Source organism: Podarcis muralis, chromosome 13, assembly GCF_964188315.1.
Source record: "Podarcis muralis chromosome 13, rPodMur119.hap1.1, whole genome shotgun sequence".
Classification (NCBI taxonomy): domain Eukaryota; kingdom Metazoa; phylum Chordata; class Lepidosauria; order Squamata; family Lacertidae; genus Podarcis; species Podarcis muralis.
The window spans coordinates 14,552,293-14,570,441 of NC_135667.1; the positions used below are offsets into that span (position 1 = coordinate 14,552,293).

The window sequence follows — 18,149 nt, forward strand, 5'->3', positions numbered from 1 at the left end:
AATAGTGGTGACAATGAAGACCAGCCTTAACTAAAATGTGAATCCATCAATAACTGTGGTTATTTTTATTCTTTTGGGGCACCGCTTGACTTGCTCTGGATTCTGCTTGGTTTTATTTTGTTCGTTTGTTTCGTGAAATGTATGTAAAATTCATACAATCTCAAAGCAGCTTGCAAATGGATAAGACACAAATGTTCAACCCCCAATCTTTGACTCTGTGACTTGTTTGTTAGCCCACCACTCTCCCCACACTTGGAAATGATGAAGTTCATACTTCCACCTGGTGGTTATTTATGCCATGCTAGTCTTATTTGTTTACATTTATCTTCTCTTTCTCTCTGTGTGTGTATGTATTGTATGTATCTTTTCCACTCAAAGATATGGGCAGGGTATAGATAAATTATTATTACTATTATTATCAAAGCAGCTTACGACAGCAGCAAAATTGTTTTATGCCAACATAGCTTTGCAACTCTAATTAGACAGACATTCTGATGATTTTTAATATTTCTGCCCCCCCCATAGTGTTTTTTATTGTTGCCCTGATACTTTATGATATGGTGACATAGATACATTTCTATGAATAAAAGAAAACATTGTGAAATGCATAAAAGCAAACAATTAAAATTGTTTTGAAGACTAGCAAGTTTGTTTCTCTGAGCTGCTTAGGGATGTGGATGGTCACTGTTTGGCAAAGACATGCTGGATTGGGCCTCTCTAGCTTAGCAATGTTGTCCTACTACTTTCCTTGGCCGCATAAACCTGCATTCCTCCCTATAGTTCAGTGTTCAAAACTACCATTGTTCTAGGCGCATTTTGCGACAGGGAATTTCATTAGCACGAGCCATTTCTGAGTTTAGTACTGAGCCTGAGATTTCAGATTTAAATTGCAGAGTGGAAGGAAAGGAGGACCTTTTTCTGTCTCCCACTTCCAGCTATTCTGGGGAATATTAGTGGGGGTGGGCAGGGTGAGGACTAGACCGTTCATTCATTTTCAGCTTTGTATTCTTGTTTTTAAAAAGTTCCTAGACATTCCGTTGTTGTGCCCATAACCTAGTTTTAAGGTGCCATTTAGCTCCTGTCTTTCATATCTCAGTTTGTAGCACTGCTGTAGTTCTGCCTGGCTGTGAACATGTCTTTGGGTCTCATAACTAGCCCTTTTTCCTGTTTGTCTACCCTCAGGGCCTGGCTACTGTCATACCCAAGGTCTCCCAAGTAGATAATTCTTCCGATTTCTTGGGCAAAATTCCACATCGCCAGCACCCGGGCATCCTCCATCTCAAAAATGTTAGGCTTTCTCCTGAACTGGTAGAAGTAGCTCACTTTCTAGTAACTGGTAAGTAAAACCCATTAACAATGACACTCTGTGATATGTGGGGCAGGGGATGAAGGGTAGTGGACTCATATGCACTTCATAGATTTGTTGGGTGGGCTGGATTCACTCTTCCCAACTCCAGAGTTAAAGAATTATTTTGTAATAATCTATTGTTGTTTTCTTGGTCCCGTGATTTTGTATATCGGGGCTGGAGAATACATGACCCTCCAGCGTGTGGTGGACTACAACTCCCAATCAACACAGACAATAGTCAGAAATGAGAGTTGTGGACCTGTAAACTCTGGAGGACTACAGGTCTCCTAGCTTTGAAGAGGGAATGGTCCTTGGGACTTCGTTTTCTTATTTTGGTGTTAGAGAGAGAGAGAGAGAGAGTATACACATATACACACATGTGCAGTGATTGCTTTTTATTGTATTGCTCCTCTGAGCAGTGCAAATGTATCGGAAATGCAGGATATAATTCATCTGCATTAATAAACAACAACAATGATAAAGATAATATTTTGTAGCTTATTCCTCAAGGAGGTGCGGGGATTTGGACTTGTATCAATGAGGAGTTAAGCCTTCAAGTGTTGTGGGCCTAACTCTGTGCAACTCCCTCTTGCAAAAAGTTAGACAGGCACCATCCCTACTGAGTTTCAGTTGCTTAGTCAAAACTCTTCTGTTTCAGGAGGCCTTTGCACCATGAATGCTTCTCAGATGTTTTCCTTTTCCTTTTAGATTTTAAATTATTGATGTTTTAAACATTTGAAGCCTTCATTTATGTTTTTAATTTTGTACATGGTATATTTTATAACTGTAAGCTTCCTGGAGACCCACATTGGGAAAAGCAAGGTATACATTCCTTAAATCAATAAATAATTAAGTGCTTCCCCACCCTTGTTGTGCAAGTACAGTTGAACCTCTAGTTACGGACTTAAACTGTTTCAGGGTGCCATTTGCACCCCGAAAAGTCTGCAACTAGAGTGCCACTTCTGCACATGTGTGCAGCGCAATCGAGCACTTCTGCGCATGCGTGAAGCGCACAGATCGCTTTTTCGCTTGCACGGGTGGCAAACCTGGAAGTAAACCCTTTTGGGTTTGCCATGTTCGTAAGCTGAAAGTCCGTAACAAGAGCGGAACGCAACACGAGGTATGACTGTACACATCTACATTTTGAGTTGGTGACAGATCAAGGATTCATACAGACTGGATTGGGGAGCAAAAGACTTCTGTTTTGTTTCTGCTTCTATTAAATACTTATAATTCAAAACCCCTTGTTTATCTGCTGCAGATTTTGGGGGGGATGTACTTAACTACATGTTGCTCTTCCCCGATAAGAAAGTTCCCTGCATGTTGATAGCATCATAACAATCTGAGAAAGTGTTTTGGGTCTTCAAGTGAGAGCTGCTGTAGGTGCCCCTACCCTGACTAGCTTTTCGTTTCCCCCAGAATCCTCCATGCGGAATCTGGAGCAACAAACCAAGGCCCTCACCAACTACCTGTGGAGCCGCAAACGCCCCCTGGAGGCTGCAGATCTGCGCAGGAAGGCTCATGAATTGGAGCAGAAATTTCGGGAGAAGAAAAGTGAGTGCAGATTTGTGGGGTAGTTGTGGAGGAGACAATACCTGTTCCCAGAGAGTGAGGATATGATGCTGTTCCCAAATTAGCCATGTAACCTGCTGGGCGATCTTGAGCTAGTCACACTCTTTTAGCCTAACTTACCTTACATGTTGCTGCATGGGGGTGGGTGGGAGAAAGGGGGTTGAATAATGATTGATACTAGTGTGGGAGAAGAGTGGAGTTAAATAAAATAATTCGATTTCTTCTGTCTCAGATGCCACGGGCCCTCTGGATGAGGAAGCCGAGGCGAAGCTGCAGAAAAAGGTCTTGGATGCCCTCCGAAAAGCAACTTACCACTGGGAGGAGCTGAAGTGAGTGTCCTGGGGACCTTGCCAGAAACCAAGGACCTGATTCTCTTGGGAAGATTTGGTGTGAACATAGCATGCCATCTCATATTACTGAATGCAGACTGGCAGATAAAGCCCTTCTTTTATTGCAGAGCCTTTTGTTTCACGTTCTAAATACAGAGAATCAATATGGTGACTTATTCCAAATCAAATCAAATCAAAATGTTTATTCGGCTTTACGCCCATCATGAAACACAACACAACACCACACAACAAAACAAATAAAAACAAATCAAATCAAATAAAACAGTGGACTCGTACAAGCCACAAGTAGTATAACACAGTTCTCAACTCAGAGGACAGATATTAGCCATTCATAGAAAAGTTTAAGATTAAGATTAAAAAAATTTAGGCACTACACTAAAATCAATATCTGATGTAATTATAGAAAATTCTTATAACTATCAATAATCAGCTAACATTCCATTCCGTCTCTTGTACGAGAGGACGGCTGTTAGGAATTTAGCAACCTGTAGGGTAGTATAAGGATCCACATCTTGAAGAACCCAGGCTAGCTGTAGGTCTACTGATTTGTCAGCCATAGGCTGGATTATGGAGTTTAGTATACTGGCACGGGCTGAACTGTACAAAGGGCAGATAAGCATAACATGATGTAGAGATTCAGATGTTTTCATTTCACACGCACACATTGGAGGGACTTGGCCTTTAGTGAATCTATGTCTCAGCACGTTTGTTGGAAAGACATTAAACCTAGCTCTAATGAAGGCATATCGGTGAGACGCGGCCGTAAGCGATGTTAAGTAGGACGGAGCACGGTAGATAGGGGTTATGCCGAAATTTAACGGCGAGCAGACTCCACCACCAGCTACGAAATTTTGGTATAGCTCCACATCATCCAGCCTTTGATTTATACACCTTTTTGCCACATTTAGATCCAGTTTGAGCAATTCAGTGGGTGAGATCTCATAGGACAGCAATTTGGCATGGATTTTTCCTGACCACAAATTGGTGAAGTCATCTCGCCACATGCATTGAATGAGATAGTGGTTCGGGAGTTTATGCCATAGGGATATCCAATAAATCAAAACTCTCCTCCATATAACTAACTCCACTGAGGGGATCTTCATTTCTAAGCGGATAGCCGCATTACTTACGCATGTTGGTAATTTTAGAAGTCGGCGTAAGAATTGGCTTTGAAGTGACTCTAAAGGTGAGAGATTTGCAAAGGCAGCCCATAAAGGTGCAGCATAGGCCATTGTGGCCATCACTTTGATACTATACACTTTCAAGGCTGCAGGGATGAATAAGGCCCCCTCAGAGTAGAAAAAACGGAGGAGGGAGTGTGATAGGGCTTTTGTCTGGTGACTTATTCCAAACAGTAATCTACAGCAAACTTACGTGACTTATTCCAAACAGTAATCTACAGCAAACTTACAGCAAAGAATGGACATGCATTCTTAAATGGCTTTAGATAAATTTATGAAGAGTAGCACTGTCTGTTGGTGGCTACTATGCAAATGTATGTTTACTGCTTCTAGTGCCAGAGGTAAAGTGGGTCTGAATATCAGCTGCAAGCAGAATAGGGCTATCACCCTCATTTCCTGCTTGTGGGCTTTGCACAATAATCTAGTTTGCCATTATGGGAGCAGAAGGCTGGACCAGATGGGCCATGGTCCTGATCTGCTCTTTTGACGACTATATGCTACCAAATCCGTATCCAAATATTTTATGTATACTTTTTTTTGCTGTTGCCTGCCTTTTGCGACTCACACCCGCCTCTGTTCAGATCTTGTCTTAACACTAAGAACTAGAGGATTGTTCATTGTCACTTAAATGGAAAGTGAGATTCTCAGAAGGTTGAATTAAATTTGGCCAGCCTGCAGAAGACACCCGGCTCTTTATTGTAACAGGGATAAGTCAATAGCAAGAAGCAGTAGTAGAGCAGATACGACTCATTACACAATGTAGACCAGCGGGGAGCTCTCGCTCAGCCCTTTTTTGTGGTGCAGTTCTTTCCCTTTTCTCTCAGTGGCACAGGCTGTGAGAATTCTGCTCCTTGCTGACTTGGTTATGTGGTTTGTCTTTTGCTAGGTACACTGAAGAGCTCAGCTTTATATACATGGCAGCCCGGATGGACGGGGTTTTTGCAGCCGTGACCCGAGCTTTCCATGAAGTGAGTTGACGTTTCAAGTTTTTAGTGGGTGGAGCAGGGTGAGAAGATGGCTGTGTACTACATGTTCAAAATAAATTGGTGGCTAATAATTTAGTAGTAGTTAAAACACTACCAACAAACATTCATGTGGTAAAACTCCGGATTATTCAGGCCTGGGGCTAGTGTAGCATTATTTAGATATGAGAGCCCCAGGTTCTCATCCCCTTTGAGCAAAGGATTTGCTTTGTTGGGGTCTTCTGGTCTTACCTTTATGTAAACAAAACCAAAAACCAGAGGGATTCTCCCCCCATCCATTGGCCCAAAGGAACAGGAGCCATGAATAGTTTCAAAAGATCAGCCCGACCTGAGCTGCATACAAATGCCTTGCTATGGGGCACCACTTTGTCCTAGCCTTGAATAACAGATCGTCCCTCTCTACATTTTCCCTCAGCACCTCTTCCTCATACGTCTTGCCTTTTTATTTTCCGGGTTGTAAGACGGTTTGCAAACGCCCCACCCCCACCCTGCCAATTGGTATGAGCGAATTTGGCAAACAGTAATTTGCCTCTGCAAACAGAATTAAAAATACAGGAAATGAATAAAATAGATATGGCTTGGTTTCCTTGTCCCTTGTACAAATGCTTTCTGAGCCTGTGGTCAGTATTTCATTCTTGTTGACCTTCTGGGGGCCAAATGACAGTGGATAGGGTGAGAGAGGCAAAAGTATGCATATCAGGAAACAAAAAGTTTCCCTTTGTTCAATAGGCTCGTTTCTATACGCATCCACATGCACACACCTCTGTCCTCCACCCTGGTTAGCAGGAGCCATTATTGCAGTTCAAGGGCACATTCCAGCCAAGTTAACAACAATCAAGGAGGGTATTATTTGTCATGTGGTGTGAGAGTCCTGGGGAGCAAATGGAGAAAGGCCCCAGGACTGACAGTCCCCATCATTGATTTATACACTGCCCATTAAATGACCAAATTGCTTCACCTGCATTGTTTCTGTAATGGTTAACAACAGCCCTATAAGGTAGGCTAGCATTATTTAGTATGATTCATAACCTGAGACTCTCATACCTGATTGGCTTCTGCTCGCTCTATTAGCCCGTGCACCAGCTTCAGATAGGTCAGGGGTCTGCAACCTTTAAGACAAAAAGAGCCACTTGGACCCGTTTCCAAAGAAAAAACAACAACTGGGAGCCGCAAAACCATTGCAACATTTAAAACAAATATATCTCCGGAGCCGCGATCTGACAGCGGGCAGGAAGGTGACGTCGGGACGGTGCGTGACTAATGCACGCACCGCCCCCATGCAACGTCACAGCCAGTACAGCGCCTGCCACAGTGAGGAGTGTCGGGGCGCACAATGCGCCTCCTCCCCTCGCTAGTATCCGCCCCAGAGCCGCGGCAAAGATGTAAAAGAGCCACATGCGGCTCCGGAGCCGCAGGTTGCAGACCCCTGAGTTAGGTGATCAAAGTTGCTTTGTACACTCTCCCTGCTGTGGCAGTGCAAAGCAAGTGTTTTCTGTAAGGTTTGCAACATTCCTTTTGAATTTCTAGGTATATGAAAACTTTTTGGGCTGTGTGGTATTCCGCTAAGCTTTCCGCAGTGTAGACCCCTAGAAATTGATATACATTAGGTCCATTAATTTTAGTAGGCCTGCTCTTGAGTAAAACTTGGTTGAATGCCATCCTGTTTTGTTTTTGTATAGTTAATTACTTTGGTGTTGCTTTTAAAGTGATTGTTATCGCACTGCAGGGTGCATTTGTAAATACCGTACCCTACTTTCAAATGGAGAACGGGGTCATATGTTTTTTATTTTTTTGTATATAATTTTTATTAAATTTTCTAAATTACATTTCAAAATATTCATTTAAACAACCTTAAATCAAAGGCTTCCCTTCTTCCCTGTCCATGGTTCATTTTGCATACCATACATCCCTGCATATTTTACATGAACTAAACCATTGTAATCAATGGATTACATCCATCAAAACTTATTTACACTGTTGAATTTATTTTAATGCTACCAGTGTTTTTAAATGAACACAATTTTCACCCATATATTCAGTAAACATTTTCCAGTCTTCTTTAAACATGCATTCTTCTTATTCTATCCGCAAGCTGTGTATATTCCATCTGTTTTAAGTTGCCATTCTTCTTTGGTTGGGACCTCTCTCGTTTTCCATTTTTGGGCTAACAAAACATGGGCTGCAGTAGTAGCATACATAAATAGTCTTTTTTAACACTTGGGAATTTCCGTCTGAATTATCCCCAACAAAAAGGACCCTGTTTTTTTTGGAAAGGTTCATATGTATGTTCAATTGACAGCATTCCTTGGTTTACGAATCAATTTCTCTTTTTGCCTCCTTCAGATCCAGAAGAGAGTCTCAGACTTTGAGCCGCGCACCCTGTTGGATTTTGGCTCAGGAACAGGCGCTGTCACCTGGTGAGAAACCATGTCAATTCCTGAGCAGCATTGAGGGAGGGAGGGAAATATTGATGTAAATAGGGGTGGGGAACCTGTGGCCCTCCTGCTGCTGGACTCTTAACTCCCATCAGCCAGCAGCTTAGAGGTCAAGAATAGAAGTAGCTGTATTCCAGTATCTGGAGGGCCACAGGTTCTTTATCCCTGGTCCAGCAGTCTTCCCATCCCAGCAGCTCAAATCTTTTAGAAGAGACCATTCATAGACGTGCCACCCTGCTCCTTTCTTTCCTCTCCTTCCCCTTCACTTTAGGGCAGCACACGGCATCTGGGGCAAGAGTATCAACGAGTACATGAACATTGACAGTTCGGCTTCAATGTTAGCCTTAGCTGAGAGGCTGATGAAAGGTGAGAGTTGTGAGTGGTGTTATGTGGAGAACTTCGAGCCGTATCATGCCAGTGGAATACACCCCCCGCCCCGTCCTTGATTAATAGGTAGGACGCCAGATGCCCAATGAATGGGGAAATTATATGCAGGGACCATTGAAATGAAGGGAAGCTCTGCCCCTTTGTCCTTTTGTTGTGATTTGCACAGGCCAGTTCAATGTAACCCTACTCTTTTAGCATCAAACCTCCGTCTGGGCCGTATGGCTTCAGACCCTTTCCATATTGCAATTTCCACCCATTGCCACTAGAATCATGGGAGCATAAGAAACTGTTCCATCTGGTACGCAGGCTGAGACCCTACTTGCCCGCAGACTGTTTCGCCAGAGTGGTGAATGCTCTGGTTATCTTCCACTTGGACTACTGCAACGCGCTCTACGTGGGGCTACCTTTGAAGGTGACCCGGAAACTACAACTAATCCAGAATGTGGCAGCTAGACTGGTGACTGGGAACAGCTGCTGAGACCATATAGCACCGGTCCTGAAAGACCTACATTGGCTCCCAGTACGTTTCCAAGCATAATTCAAGGTACAGTGGTGCCTCGCAAGACGAAATTGATTCGTTTGGCGAGTTTTGTCGTCTTGCGATTTTTTTCGTCTTGCGAAGCACGGTGTCGGGAAAGTTTTGGAAAAGCTTCAAAAATCACCAAAGTCTTTAAAAACCTCAAAAAAGGCTACCACACCGCGTTCTATGAGTTGCTCCTCGAAGTCAAGTCGCAACTGTATTAACGGTGTTAAGAAAAAGGAAACAAACTTGCAAGACGTTTCCGTCTTGCGAAGCAAGCCCATAGGGAAAATCGTCTTGCGAAGCAACTCAAAAAACCAAAAACCCTTTCGTCTTGCGAGTTTTTTGTCTTGCGAGGCATTCGTCTTGCGAGGTACCACTGTATTGGTGCTGACCTTTAAAGCCCTAAATGGCCTTGGCCCCATATACCTGAAGGAGCATCTCCACCCCCATCGTTCAGCCTGGACACTGAGGTCCAGCTCCAAGGGCTTTCTGGCAGTTCCCTTGCTGCAAGAAGTGAGGTTACAGGGAACTAGGCAGAGGGCCTTTTTGGTAGTGGCGGCCGCCCTGTGGAACACCCTCCCATCAGATGTCAAGGAAATAGCTATCTGACTTTTAGAAGACATCTCAAGGCAGCCCTGTTTAGGGAAGTTTTTCATGTTTGATCTTTTATTGTGTTTTTAATATCCTGTTGGAAGCCAACCAGAGTGGGTGGGGAGGCCCGACCAGATGGGTGGGGTATAAGTAACAAATTATTATGAATTATTATTATTATTATTATTATTATTATTATTATTATACAGGGTCAGGCCATTGGTCCATCTTTCTCACTACTGTAGACCCTGGCTGGCAGTCGCTCTCCAGGGTTTCAGCAGGAGTCTCTCCCAGCCCTACCTGGGAATATCAGGGATTGAGCTTAGCAGCTTTTGCATGCAAAACGTACATTCTACTCACTGAGTTATAGCACTTCGCCTGTTGTATTTGAGCTCCCACAAACCTCTCCATGTTTCTACCTTTGTTTATGGTTGTTGTTTTTTTAAAATAATAACTACCCAGGCATTTCTGAGGAGAAGAATCTCTGCATCCCAGGAGTCTACTTTCGGCAGTTCCTCCCAGTCTCACCAAAGGTAATAATAACTCATCATCTTATTTTCCTCCCAATGGGAGCTGCACTCAGAGCAGGATGAGTCCCAGGGGGTCTCGTTAAATCTGCATTCAGGTGCCTACAGTCCCCTGTTGTTCTGTTGACTGGGTGCCATTGTGTATTTTCCAGAATCCCACAAGGATTTCCCACTTGAACTGGTTAACTTCCACATCTAAACAGGTTCCCCCTCCCATTCCCCAGGCTTAATGATTGGAAATGGTCTTCAAACGAGTTTGTTTTTAAATACTACTTATGCTGTGTAAATTTTCCATTTAAAAAACCCTGCAAGTGGCCAACTTTTGCCACACTTAAGAATAATCAGAGATTTTCTCGAATAATACCAATGGCTTGAGCCATAAGGAAGTTCATGGGAGGAATTTTTCACGTCTTCTGCTACTTCCACCAAATCCACAATGTATCTGTTACAGAGGGCCCTTAAAAATATCCATTATACAGAGGCCTCTTCTGCCCTCCCCAACTGCTGCCAGCCACCACCTGTTGGGTCATTGCCCTGTGAAGTAGGTTAAGCTGAGAGTGTACCTTTGTCACAGTCACCCGGGAAACTTCATGGCAGAGCAGAGAATGGACTGATCTTCCCGGTCTTAAGTCCAAGAGCTTGACTGTTACACTGCAGAAGTTGTCCACACCGGCTCTAAATTAAACTTTCGGCCTTTTCCCTTTCTTTTTTAAAAGACCCTAAAATTTGTAATTGAATACACTGTTCCTACATATTCCAGCCCCATCTTTTTCTCTCCCGTTGCTCCACATGCAGGTGAAATTTGACCTTGTGGTTTCTGCTTTCTCACTCAACGAACTCCAAAGTTATGCTCAGAGAGTGGAGACAGTGCAGACACTCTGGAGAAAGACAGGTGGCTTTTTGGTAAGTGGACAAACAGCTTACCTTACCCATCTGATACTGTGTTTCTCCCCCTAAATACATGCAACTGAAGCAACCACATATACCTTCCCTGTTAACCTTGCCTTCCATTTTTCTGTTCCAGGGATGGGGAATAACTGGGTGTGGCCCATACGGCCTCCCTACCCATCCTGCAGCATATCCTTGCCTCCTCTCTGCCCTCACTCCCTGTATTGCAGTAAGACTTGGAGAAAGCTACCTATTTGTACCCTGCACACATATTACAATCTCACCATAATTAGAGGTGAGGGTGTGTGGAGCTCCTATTGGCTCCAGTAAATGGAGGGGGATATGCAATTTCTATCGTCTCTGCAGTTCTCTCTCTTTCTCTAACTGTGACCTGGATTCCTCTGTACATTGAATGAAAAAGGGGCTCCTGATTGTTAGGGCAACTCAGAGGAAACTCTGTGAGCTGCTGTTGTGGATCACCAAGTCATGGTGCTGAGAGAGCAGCAGAAAGTGGAGACACCTGCTTCCTCTATATAAAATCTTAATATTGTAAGCTCCCTGGGACAGAGATTTCTACTCATGTACTTGGCAAAGTGCCTTGCCCACTGGTGGTGCTATAGATAGTAACAACTTTCCCTTGCATTCCATGCACTGCAGAAGCCTGCTCTTGTTTGGGAATGGGGGTGAGGCTGTTGCTCAGCACCACCCAGTGTACAGTCTCTCCCTTGCCTTCATTTCCCCAGGTTCTGGTAGAGAATGGGACCAAAGAAGGTCATCAGATGCTCATGGAAGCCCGGGATCTTATATTAAAGGTGAGGCATTTCTCTGTGTTTGTGTCCTTTAAAGAAATGCACGCAGGCTATAAAAGAGGAGTTGACAGCCTTTTTAGACCTGCGAGCAAATGCTGGGGGTACAACCCCTGACTTCTTCCTGCTCCCCAGGGATAGAAAATGTGTGTGCGCGCATACACATAGCTTTTAAAAGTGCTGAGTGAGCAAGTGGGAATGAGTGTCATTCTTCCACCTTCCCCTTCCAGTTCTGCATACTCTCCATGGGACAAAAGGTGATGGCCTCATAACCAAGGGGGGCTGTGAGTGTGGGCACCAGAAGAAGACATCAAGGGTGCTGTTACCCCCATGGGTGCTGTGTTGGTGACCCCTGAAATAAAACGATTGTTTAAAAAGGGGTATCGTGCCAGGAAACACGTTAGCCTCCTTCCCTTAGTCTGATGATTGCTTTATGTCTTCCCCAAAGTTTTTCTCTGGAGCGTGGACTGTAATTAATGAGTTTAAGATTCATAATTTCCCTCTTGAAGACCTTTAACCTCAAGCTCTGCTAATTAACAAAACTTCTCCAGATTGCCACTCTTATTTGCACAGATAGTTAAAAATCCAATTTTAATTAAAGAAGGAAAGTTCATTCCCACCCACCCCATAATTGTAGCAGGCATTTAGGCTTGTCTCCATTTCAAATGGGCCTGAACTTTTAAACAAGTTGATAGGCCTGTTCCTGTGGTGGCTGCACCTGCTCGACCTCTGGCCCCTGTATTTTCCTCAATATTTAGCTTCCTTGCCCATGACCGAGGAAGGACTGTGAGAATGACATGCGTGACTGTTTAAATGAATTATGTTTCTCTACCACCATCCATCTTCTGTAGGGCACAGATGAAGTGGTTCATGATCCTACAGAGCCTTCCGTTTTTGCCCCGGTGAGTTTTGAAATTTTCCTGAAGCTAGATTGAGTGAAAAGGAGCTGCTGAATCCTGAGAAGGAGGAGGTCTTGTGGATGGTTCCTAGGTCCAGGAATTAGGTGATTTACCTGTTCTGGACAGAATTGTATTCCCCTCCCCCAAAAGGAACAGGTGCCTCGTTTGGGAGTGATCCACAATCAGTCTTCGTTGCTGAAGTGCTTAGGAGCACCTTTTGCCATCTTCATCTGAGTTGCCAGATATAGTTGTTCCTGTTGTTAACTTCAAGTCTGGACTACTGGAATGAACTGTATGTGGGCCTGCCCTTGAGGCTGGTCTGGAAGCTGCAGCTAGGTTGCTGAATGTGGTGCAGCACAGCTAATGTTCCTCTTGAGAATTGCACTGGCTGCCAGTATACAACGGAGCCAGTTGTAAGCTTCTTGTATTGACATAGAGGGCCCTGAGCGACTTGAGACCAGACTACTCGAGGAACCGTCTTCTCCCACATCGAGCTGCTCTGTCACAGAGATCAGATCGTGAAGTACTGTTGGTCAGGTTTTGCATTGCAGTAATTGGGATAGGGCATTTTCTGTTGTGACACCACCTCCAAGGAGGGAGCTGGTTAATGTCCCTTTGGTGCTTTCTTATTTTTTTTTTTTTTAAATATTTTTTATTGCTTTGTTTTCCAAGGTCGAGATACATTGTCAATAACTCAACAAAAGCCGTTTTTTACAGAAAAGAAAGAAAAGAAAACAAATAGAAGCAAAGACAAAGCTCCTTCTTCCAAATCTTTTTTCATTATCCATTGGACTTCCCCACCTCCTCCATCTCTGTATTTTTATAATAAAGGTTATATAGCAAATTGTTACCTTGTTTCGTATATTATTCTACTTTCATCTAATTATTGATTTTGAAAAATTTAAGCTTTTCTCAATCATAACTCAATTATAATCATATCCGAATTTCAATAATGAAGCATGTTTTCCTCAAAACTTAGCAAATTCTCAACATTCAAATAATTTATAATGTTTTTGTAAATAGTCCTTAAATTTTCTCCAATCCTCTTCCACTGCATCTTCTCCTCTGTCTCGAATTCTGCCGGTCATCTCAGCCAGTTCCATATAGTCCATCAGTTGCGTGTGCCACTCTTCCAGTGTGGGTAATTCCTGTGCCTTCCAGTGTTTAGCTAGTAAAATTCTTGCTGCTGTAGTTGCATATAAAAAGAAAGTCCTATCCTTCTTTAACACTCTCTGGCCCACAATGCCCAAAAGGAAGGCCTCTGGTTTCTTCTGAAAGGTATATCTAAATACCTTTTTCAGCTCGTTATAAATCATTTCCCAAAAGGCCTTCACCCTCGGGCATGTCCACCAAAGGTGAAAGAACGTTCCCTCAGCCTCTTTGCATTTCCAACATTTATTATCAGACAAATGGTATATCTTTGCCAATTTGACTGGGGTCATGTACCACCTGTATATCATTTTCATGATGTTTTCTTTTAAGGCACTACATGCCGTAAATTTCATACTGGTGGTCCATAACCTTTCCCAGTCTTCAAACATAATGTTGTACCCGATGTCTTGTGCCCATTTTATCATGGCTGATTTAACTAACTCATCTTGAGTATTCCATTTAAGCAACAAATTGTACATTCTTGAAAGCACTTTCGTCTTAGGTTCAAGTAGTTCTGACTCTAGTTTTGATTTTTCCACCTGGAAGCCAATTTTTTTGTCTTTTTTGAAAATTTCTAAAATTTGGGCGTAATGAAACCAGTCTCGCACCTTCCCTTTAAGTTTTTCAAAACTCTGCAGCCTCCAAGTATCATCCACTTTTTCAATTATTTCACAGTATTTTGCCCAGCCACCCCCCATATTAAGAATCTTAATGGCCTTAGCCTCCATCGGTGACAACCACCTCGGAGTCTTGTTTTCAAGTAAGTCCTTGTATTTAGTCCAGACAATAAACAGAGATTTCCTGACAATATGGTTTTTAAATAGCTTATGAGACTTTACCTTGTCATACCACAGATATGCATGCCACCCGAAAGCATTGTTAAACCCTTCCAAATCTAGGACATCGGTGTTTTCTAACAAAAACCAGTCTTTCATCCAGCAGAAGGATGCAGCTTCATAGTATAACCTTAAGTCCGGCAGGGCAAATCCCCCTCTTTCCTTTGCATCTGTTAATATTTTAAATTTTATTCGGGGCTTTTTGCCCTGCCAGACAAACTTCGCTATGTCCCTCTGCCACTTTCCAAAACACTCCACCCTGTCCACGATCTGCAGGGCCTGAAATAAAAACAACATTTTTGGCAATACATTCATCTTAACAGCTGCAATTCTTCCCAACAAGGAAAGTTTCAATCTTGACCAGATTTCTAGGTCCTTTTTGATTTCAGACCAACATTTTTCATAATTATCTTTAAACAAATTCAAATTTTTCCCGGTCAGGTTAACCCCCAGGTATTTCACTTTTTTAACCACGTTTAATTCAGTTTCCTTCTGAAACCCATCTATTTCTAAAGGTGTCAAATTTTTTGCCAAAACCTTGGTTTTTTGTTTGTTTAACTTAAATCCCGCCACCCGACCAAACTCAGAAATTAATTCCAAAGCTCTTTTAGTACTAGGCACTGGCTCCTGTAATGTCAATACCACATCATCCGCAAAGGCCTTCAGTTTATATTGTTTTCTACCGACCTTTGGTGCTTTCTTAAAACCTTCCACCCCATCTTCTGGCAACTGGAACCTATCTGTTTTGGTTTGAATATATTATTGTTACTTGTTTTATATTGTATGTGTTTTTTATTGCTGTGATTTTTAATGGTGTTGCTGTACACCTGCCCTGTGATTTTGAATGAAAGCCAGTCTAGAAATGTTTTAAATGTACATTATAAATAACAGTACCAAAACTGTCAAACAGATACATGAGAGTAGTGGGAAGCTAATATGTAGTTCAGATATAACCATCTCAGTAGGATAAACCAAGAATGAACAACATGATGCCCCCCAAATGTTGCTGAACTACAGCTCCCATCATCCTAGCCCATTTGCCATGTTGGCTAGGGTTGATGTGTTTTGGGAGTCCCAGTAACAACCCCTAAGGTAAAACAAGGTCTCTTAGACTGAGAATGAGTGCTGTTTCTGCAAGTTCCCTCTACCCATCTCTTGTGTGTTTGAATTCAGTATTTATGGGGCTTGTTAAACCACAATTTCCCTTTTCATCCTAGCTGAAGCCGCGTTTGCAACCTTGGAAAAAATACTGTGGTTTGCAGTCTGTTTTAGTGGATGGAACACAAACCACGGCATCTAAATTGTACCAAGTGTGTAAGAAACGCGAGAGGTTTTGAAATGAGATGCAGGAAACAGGCTGTGCATTTGGCTTATTGGACTGAGATTGTTTCATCTGGACCATGTCTAATAAATTCTTCCACTTAAAGCAATGTGGAGTAGATAGGATGCGAAGGCTTGTTAATTTGGGGGGGCCTGTGGGCAAATTAGATTTTGGTTGTCTTCTATTCCCAGAGAGATAAGTAACCCTACCATAACCTGAGACTAACAGATAATTTCTACCCTTTCTCTATTATGCTCAGTGTCCGCACCATTTGCCATGCCCTCGTTTGTCGCCAGACCGTATCCTGCCATGTAACTTCACCCAGACATATTTCCCGCTGCCTTTCAGTTGGGTGAGTTTCTGCTTATTCCACGTGCAATGCTTTTCCACGTTGTATATTGATCAACCTCCCGTTGTGTTTGAACAGCTTGGGGTGTTTGTGTAGTTACAAGTAATAGGCTTGTTGGCTCAGCTTCCCTCATTTCCAGTATAACATAACTATGTTTCCCTACCCTATAGACTGCAAAAAAGCATACTGAGCCCTTTTAATAGTTGTCACCATGCATGCAGGCAGCTCCCCTGCACAGCGGGGGCACAAAACTATGACATAGCACACTTGAGAGCATGCACAGAGCAGAAAGCAAGAGTGGGGAGGGGGCCAAATTGTGTCCTCACTCAGGGTGCCAATAAAAACCTGCTCACTTGTCCACGGTGATGTGTTTTGTATTGTTTTTGTTACATAGACGCTTTTCCCGTGCATGAACGATATGGGGCAAAGAGGCATGTTATTAGGCTCCATTAACAGCATCTGTCAAATACCCTGCCCTTCTCCCGTCACCTCTCTCATCCTGAAGGATCAGGGCTGGGAAATGCTGGCATGCTGAACCGGATAGGGAGTCGGGCAGCTCAATTAATCCACACCTGATTCAACATGAAACCAACTTCAAGAGTTGGATTGCCCTTTAGCAAAGGCTGGGAAGCAAATTAGTTAGTGAGGGTAGGAAACTCTATTCTTCAGAGATCCATTTTCCCCTTCCCAACCTTCTGTGTCTTCCTCCAGAACCCACCAAAGAAGGAGGAGAAATTCTCATACCTGATTCTGCGCAGAGGATTGGGGGAACTGGAGCAGCCCTGGCCTCGGATCACAAAGCCTGTCCTTTGCCGTACCCGCCATGTCCACGTCCACCTGTGCTGTCCCGATGGCAGCCTTCAGCACGCAGTGATTACTTCGAAGAAACACGGCAGGTACTGGATCTCTTCTCCCAAAGGTGGGAGGAGCCTTGGTTCTAGACTCTCATTCATTCTCTAGTGGCATGTTGGGTGTAGACTTTCCCCCTACTTCTAATATTTTAATTTTATTTCAAGATTCAAAGTTATACTTTGTCACTCAACAGTTATAGTCCTATTCTACTTTTATTCTCTGGACAAAGTAACTGCAAGAGTGATCAAGGCACCGGAGTAACTTCCCTTTGAGAAAGATTATATCATTTGGGGCTTTTAGCTTAGAAAAATAGCCGGTAAAGTGTATGTTTGTGTGTAACACAATAGAGGTTTGTAATATTATGCGTGGTGTGGAGTTATGTAAACAGGGAGAGGTTTTTACACCCTCTCTCATGTAGGGATCATCTTCACCCATCATTCTCTCCTGCAGGGATATTTACAGATGTGCCCGGAACTGTGAATGTGGAGACCGCCTCCCTGTTTTGAACCTGGATAGCGAGCTAGACTCGGGAGAAGAGAGAGGCGACACAGATGAAGATCACCGTTGATGGGAGCTCTGTACAGCCACCCTCCTCATCCCAGCATGTACCACATCCTAAGAGACATCTTGCATCAGATTGGCTTACAAATGCTAGATGGCTTTCTAGAATCCATGAGCTGGTTGGATAAACTGGTGCCACAAGTCACATTTCCAGGCCTTCCTAGCCTTGTGGGGGAACTGTGGGATCTTAGAGAGCAGAAGGTTTCAGTAAGCTTCAGGCAGTTTTATATCAGTGTTAAACGTACGGATGTTGTTTCTGCTCCTTGGAGACACACTGCACATGTATTTAATGTAGATCTGTTTTTGCTGTGGTCTTACATGGCTGCATATTTATTCATAAACTCCAAAGAGTCATTTTCTATTTAACCAGGGGTGCTTGGCCAGTCTATATTCTCTATCCGAGATGTGCAGATTTCAGGCTGAAAACAAAACATCAAGCTCTCTGGTGTATCTGTTTCTGCTGCTACCCCTTTGCAGGTGGTAAGGTGTACAGGGTTGAACCTTTAAATCCCTCCCCCGTTCTCACTTCTCTAAAATCTATCTGTTCAAGACCCCTTTATTGTGGGACAGGATAGCTCCAAACCTTCT

At 43.2% G+C, this 18,149-nt stretch overlaps 1 protein-coding gene across 1 annotated transcript; it reads left to right on the top strand.

Annotated features, from left to right (window-relative positions):
- The first annotated feature begins 1,182 nt into the window (after nucleotides 1-1,182).
- Nucleotides 1,183-17,927, top strand: METTL17 (methyltransferase like 17). The gene is made up of 13 exons (XM_077916980.1): nucleotides 1,183-1,336; nucleotides 2,768-2,902; nucleotides 3,153-3,249; nucleotides 5,338-5,419; nucleotides 7,778-7,851; nucleotides 8,141-8,235; nucleotides 9,833-9,903; nucleotides 10,693-10,800; nucleotides 11,529-11,597; nucleotides 12,443-12,493; nucleotides 16,059-16,151; nucleotides 16,860-17,044; nucleotides 17,451-17,927. Exons 2-13 carry the CDS (start codon nucleotides 2,776-2,778, stop codon nucleotides 17,566-17,568), a joined length of 1,170 nt encoding a protein of 389 aa, XP_077773106.1. The 5' UTR covers nucleotides 1,183-1,336; nucleotides 2,768-2,775; the 3' UTR covers nucleotides 17,569-17,927.
- Nucleotides 17,928-18,149: the final 222 nt, after the last annotated feature.

What these genes read in the sequence shown, in the direction of transcription:
- METTL17 (XM_077916980.1), top strand. Translation starts at nt 2,776, where the DNA reads ATGCGGAATCTGGAGCAACAAACCAAGGCCCTCACCAACTACCTGTGG. An exon ending in TGACCCGAGCTTTCCATGAA is followed by an intron (nt 5,420 to 7,777) that starts GTGAGTTGACGT and finishes TGCCTCCTTCAG; the next exon opens with ATCCAGAAGAGAGTCTCAGA. An exon ending in GAAAGACAGGTGGCTTTTTG is followed by an intron (nt 10,801 to 11,528) that starts GTAAGTGGACAA and finishes TCATTTCCCCAG; the next exon opens with GTTCTGGTAGAGAATGGGAC.